This window comes from Cebus imitator, unplaced genomic scaffold, assembly GCF_001604975.1.
Source record: "Cebus imitator isolate Cc_AM_T3 unplaced genomic scaffold, Cebus_imitator-1.0 Scaffold622, whole genome shotgun sequence".
Lineage (NCBI taxonomy): Eukaryota > Metazoa > Chordata > Mammalia > Primates > Cebidae > Cebus > Cebus imitator.
In genome coordinates, this window is record NW_016107937.1 from 333,964 (window position 1) to 340,389 (window position 6,426).

At 36.0% G+C, this 6,426-nt stretch overlaps 1 protein-coding gene across 1 annotated transcript; it reads left to right on the plus strand.

Moving 5' to 3' along the window:
- Positions 1–866: 866 nt before the first annotated feature.
- LOC108295138 (olfactory receptor 5M11) lies at positions 867–1,986 on the plus strand. Its single transcript, XM_017517181.1, has one exon. The coding sequence runs from the start codon at positions 874–876 to the stop codon at positions 1,837–1,839; it is 966 nt and encodes a 321-aa protein (XP_017372670.1). The 5' UTR covers positions 867–873; the 3' UTR covers positions 1,840–1,986.
- The last annotated feature ends 4,440 nt before the right edge of the window (positions 1,987–6,426 follow it).

Below are 6,426 nucleotides of genomic sequence, written 5' to 3' on the forward strand. Positions count from 1 at the left end.
CTGGGAACACTTGCATTAGAATCCTACAGATATTTGTTAGAGATGAAGATTCCAGCACCCCACATAAGAATTTCTGCAAAAATTAACAAGCTTCCCAAGATATTGCTTCTACACTAAGTTTCAATAATCACTTTATTCTCCTGAGAACATGGCAAAATGCAAGGCTACGTGGAGATAAATATATGAGTAAAAGTTGCAAGTCATTCATTCTTACATGCTCTCCTTTTTGCGTTTAAATAAATTCAGTTTAAAAATATGTGTTGAGCAGTATAATTAAAAAATTGAACTTCGCTTTGTCCCTGCTCTCAACACCATTAAGTGAGGAGAAAGTACATGCTATATAATGATATAATGGGGGCTAAAGAATAAATTACAGAAATATAAAATACTCTGGAAACAAAGAAGTAAGAGTTAATTCAGTGACAGATATTAGGAGAAATAAATGAAAAATACTTCACAAAGAAGTGGCTGTTAAGGTGGGTCATGTAGCATGAGTAGAATTAGGCTTTAAAAAGTGCAGGAAGATAGAAGAGATATAGCTCAATCAGATAGATAGATGATAGATAGATAGATAGACAGGTAGACAGACAGATAGATAGAAAGAGGTGTAGGTATAGATTTATCTATAGGTATAGAGAAAGAATATATTAGTAACTTAATTCCTAGGCAGATGACATAATGGCATTGCAGACTTACAAAATTATGGTGAGTCTAACATAATTACCAAAACAAAAGTTTATGGTAGTACCCAGAAATAGATAACTTTGGATGAAATATGAAGATGTGGAGAAAAACTAATTCAAATGAACGTTAACATGGTATGTGTATTTGTTTATATTTATTTCTTTAGTTCCAAGAGCAAACTGTCAGGAAATGTCCAACATAAATAGCAGTGCAATCACAGAATTTATTTTACTGGGGCTTACAGATCGGCCAGAACTCCAGCCTCTGCTCTTCGTGTTGTTTCTAGTTGTTTACCTCATCACCGTCTTAGGCAACCTGGGCATGATAATGCTAATCAGACTGGACTCTCGCCTTCACATGCCCATGTACTTCTTCCTCACTAACTTAGCCTTTGTGGATTTGTGCTATACATCAAATGCAACCCCGCAGATGTTAACTAATATCATATCTAAGAAGACCATTTCCTTTGCTGGCTGCTTTACACAGTGCTATATTTTCATTGCCCTTCTCCTCACTGAGCTTTTCATGTTGGCAGCAATGGCCTATGACCGCTACGTGGCCATATGTGACCCTCTGCGCTACAGTGTGAAAATGTCCAGGCGAGTCTGCATCTGCTTGGCCACATTTCCCTATGTCTATGGCTTCTCAGATGGACTGTTCCAGGCTATCCTGACCTTCCGCCTGAGCTTCTGTAATTCCAATGTCATCAACCACTTCTACTGTGCTGACCCACCACTCATTAAGCTTTCTTGCTCTGATCCTTATGTCAAAAAGCACGCGATGCTGATCTCGGCTGGCTTCAACCTCTCCAGCTCCCTCACCGTCATCCTGGTGTCCTATGCCTTCATTATTGCCACCATCCTCCGGATCAAATCAGCAGAAGGAAGGCACAAGGCATTCTCCACCTGTGGTTCCCATATGATGGCTGTCACCCTGTTTTATGGGACCCTCTTCTGCATGTATGTAAGACCATCAACAGATAAGACTGTTGAGGAATCTAAAATAATAGCTGTGTTCTACACATTTGTCAGTCCGGTACTTAATCCATTGATCTACAGTATGCGGAATAAAGATGTGAAGCAGGCCTTGAAGAATGTCCTGAGACGAAATATGATCATGACCACGGCAATATCTTCACTTTCTAATAAACCATAAGTCGATAACTTTGGCTCAAATGTACTTGCATTTTGATGATGAGTTTTAGTATTCTCTGTAAGTATGTCTTGAGTATCTTAGCTAAAAATCTCACGTTGGAGAAAAATGAGCTGCATTTATTTTTCTAGGCCATGTCCCATAAGTTGCTCTTCATCCAGCAGCATTGGCATTAGCACGAAGGCTGTCAGAAATGCAGAATCACATTCTGCATCTCAGACCTACGTATTGTATTCAAAATGTATTTTAACCAAATCCTCTGGTGTTAAGTTATCACATTAAAATTTGAGACGCTCTTAGTGAAAATTCCTAATTGGTATGCTCTGGAGCATTGGTTTGCTCTTATTGTTTACAATAGGCACACTCTGTTCACACAATTTCTTGAATTTATTCTATTCTTATTCCCAACTATCTTTTGGTTTGAGGGATCCTTATTAAACACATCCTTCTGTACTCCGTCCCTTAATATTAGGTAAAATCAGAAACTACGGGTCATCGCAGTGGTTTCTTGCTTTTTATAAATGTGCTTATGAAGTGGTGAGGGTGGTAACCAGAAGAAAGGGGGACAAATGCTCATGATATTTTCTAGAATTGCATTTGTGGGTCCAGTCCTCTGAGCTATACAAACTCACCTCCTCCTTCTTACCCTGCAGCATAGGAGTATTATTTTCTGTATCATCTGCATTTTAAAAATTTGGAACCACGTGACAGAAGGAGGGACTACAAGTAAAGGGAGAAATGAAATTTAGCAGGGAATGAATCATACCTGAAAGAGTGTCTATCTTGAGTTGTATATTGCTTCTTTTCTGAATTATGCTCAGGTTAGGTATGTTACTTCTTTTCAACCTGAGCATAGCACTATAACATGGATTGTTCATGTATACATGAACAAAAAATACAGTTTGGCTAAGGCTAAATACGAAAAAATAAAGTAAAATGCTCGAATTTCTTCAGAGCTCTAACAAACCAAAGTAAATTTGTCTTCAGGTTTTGTGCTAAAATCAATAATTTAAGGGAATCTAAAAGATTATTCCAATCTCTAAAATGTCTTCTTTCTGTCCCAAAATGCTGAATATATTCTAGATTTTTTTCTTGAAACACAAAGCCTGCCATTTAACCATTAGAAAATGAAAGGCATTAATTATTATCTATACTTCAGTATATATTAATATATATTAAATTGTACATTAAATGTCAATATTATTCAATATCTCTCCCTTCTTTTTTTAATATAACAAACAACATCTAATTTAATACAACATCAAATTGGTCAATCATTAGAAAGTATTTACTATAAATATATAAGATCGTCTCTCAGCATTCAGGGAAAAGAGTGCAGCTAGAACTCAGGAAACAATCAAAATGCAGGACGCAAAGGCCCAAAAACTTACATCTCATTTTCCAATCCATATCTGTTTGTTGCTGGGATATATTAGCCTGATAATTTAAACTTAATATAATGATTAAGTTTAAATATGAACCTTATTTCCTACAACCTTGCTATTTTGTCTTAGTTTTAGCAGGTTTTAAAATTTGTTTCTTACATTCCCTAATGTTTAATACATTTAATAGGTAAAGTAAGAAATGTCTGTGAGTTTTATTTCTATTTTTTATTGCACTGGCTACACTGATAATACAATGCTGAATGAAAGTATTGAGCAGATATCTATGCTTTGTTTCCCATCTAGTGTGAGGATATTTAATATATTACCAGGTTGTATAAAGATAGTTATAGACTTTTCATTGAAGTATTTTATCCAACTGAATGTTTCCTTCCATTATTTTTGCTTAGAAGCTTTGTTATTAGTTGATATTAAATAATGTGAAAAGTAGTTCCAGCATCTATTGATTAATTCCTATGGCCAGGCCTTTATTCTGTTAATGTGGTGTTTAACTGTGTTTACCTTGCATTCCTGAGTTTACATCAAATTAATTGTATTTTTTTTCTATCAGTGGATTCGATTTGTTGAAGTATTTCTGAAATATGAAATAGTCTTATGCACATTTAGAAGAAATATTTGCTCTATAACTTAACTTTTTTCCGATGCCTCGATCAGGTTTTAATACTACATTTATAAAACAAGGTAGGAAATGTTGCTCCTTCCTGTATTTTTCTAAATGTTTGAGTAAGATAATGACCATTTCCTCTTACATATGTATTAAAAATTATAAGTGAAATCACTGGGGTCTGGAGATTCCTTTGTGGAAAGTTTTGATTGTGATTTTAATTTCTTGAATAGATAAGGAGCTATTCAAGTGGTCTGCTTGTGCCTATTTTGGTGTCTGTAGCACAGAGTTAGCCTCATGGCAATGACCTTTTGATTTATTTGAATTAATAATTTGCCTCTTTCGATCAACCTCTCAGTCTTAAGAAATTGTCCAATATAGGGACCAGGCACGATGGTGCATGCTTGTAATCCCAGCAGTGGGTGTATCACGAGGTTGAGAGATTGAGACCATCTTGACCAACATGGTGAAACCCCATTTCTACCAAAAATACAAAAAATTTGCTGGGCGTGGTGGCACATGCCTGTAGTCCCGGCTACTCCAGAGGCTGAGGCAGGAGAATGGCTTGAACTTGGGAGGTGGAGATTGCAGTGAGCCGAGATCAGTCCACTGCACTCTAGCCTGGCAACAGAGCAAGATTCCGTCTTGATTAACAACGGCCAATATCTTGGGCATTAACACCGCTCTCTGTAACCATCAATGAATTTATCTGATCTCAGTATGGAATTCACAAGTCATGATGTCAGTTAATTAAGTAATGTTAAGTTCTTGCTCTTCTAGTCAAAGTGAGACTCTTCAACACACAGCAGATGACTTCATGCAAGAGGATAAAGTACACCCCAGAGACTGCTTGTTGACTGTCAAGAGACCAACACTAAAGACTGAAACATGATCCTCAACAAAGGCTCTTATGTATCAAACTGACTAAAATGAAAAGAATCAAAGAATTAGGCAGAAGAGGAATCTACTTGTTTTAATGAAGTAGACTGAGTATTAATTTATTGAAACTAACATTTACAAGATAAATACAATACCATATGTGTCTATCTACATACAGAAGGAAGCGTTAGCTATCACATATACTTCACCATTCAACCAACAGATAGTCCGAAGATGATATTCAAAAAAATTTTTATTTTAGTAAGGCAGTCTAGAGAAGTTTTCTGGAAATTATAACCTTTAGAGTAGAGTCAGCTATAGCAATAATTTTTGAGACAGACTTATAATTATCATCTCATTTACATTTATACCAAACCAGAGAAGAAATATTTTCAATGTTATCTATTTAGAGTGACTTACACCTGCTGAAAAATTACACTCTGTAGTACAAATTAAGAGGTGTAGACCAATGTTCAGTTTCTGATTGTTTATAGTATTGTTAAAATCCCTGAATCACATGAGTCTCATATTTTCTGCTTACTGAAATATAGAGTTGCTCATGAGCTTGATTGTTGACTATATTCTCCACAGATGAAATATATCCTGAAGCAACACAACAGACTGTTTCTTGTGGGATGTCTGGTGCATTAGGGGTCCACACTAGGGAAGCCTTAGTACTATGAACCAAGGCTTCACATTAAATTATTAAATAATTAAATTCAATTGACAATTAGAGAATTAGGGGTATGTGGAAGATTAAGGTTAGTCTACAAACAGTCAAATTATCTTTCCCTTCACTTTTTTATTCATATTTTTACATAATTTAACTGCAAAATTAACCAAACTTAGTGGGTTTTGTCTACTGTTAGATTTAAACAAGGAGTCTAAATATGTGGATCTAAAACCCTAACCTTATGAAAAAGAATTAAATGTACAATTTGGACAGGCAGTTGCACTTGGAATGCTAGTGAACTTTGTTATAGAGTGAACATAAAGACCTCTAATATCAGGTAGGGAGTTAGGTTTAAAGTGCCATACTATATGTTAGGCATTGTAACGTTTCTGACAGAAGCTGCCAATTGCTAAATCCTAACCATAGCATTATTTTGTCTCACAAAACCAGAAAATGACACAGGAAACAAGGAAACAGACAGAGAACTCTTGATCCATGATCCTATTACTAGAAAAGTTTACCTAGGATATCCTTATCTAGGATATTGCCTGCTTCTGGGAAGAAATATCCCTGATTGGCTTTACATTGATATCTCTTAAAGGTGAACATTCTCAAAAATTTGGAAGGCTCCTTCTGACTTGAGAAATGTGGACCCAAGGCTCAAGCCTCTGAAGTTTCTCTTGCAGTGTGGGTAGAGAGATGTTGGTATAGTCCCTTGTAATGAAGCTAGTTAGTTTAGTTTAAAATCAAGAAGGTTTTTTTTTTTTATTTTTATTTATTTTATTTTATTTTATTTTTTTATTTTTTTTTCCATTTATTAATTTTATTGCATTTTAGGTTTTGGGGTACATGTTAAGAACATGCAAAATTGTTGCATAGGTACACACATGGCAGTGTCATCTGCTGCCTTCCTTCCCATCACCTACATCTGGCATTTCTCCCCTTGCTATATCTCCCCAGCTCCCCACCCCCCACCGTCCCTCCCCTATTTCCCCCCAACTGACCCCAGTGTGTAGCGCTCCCCTCCCTGT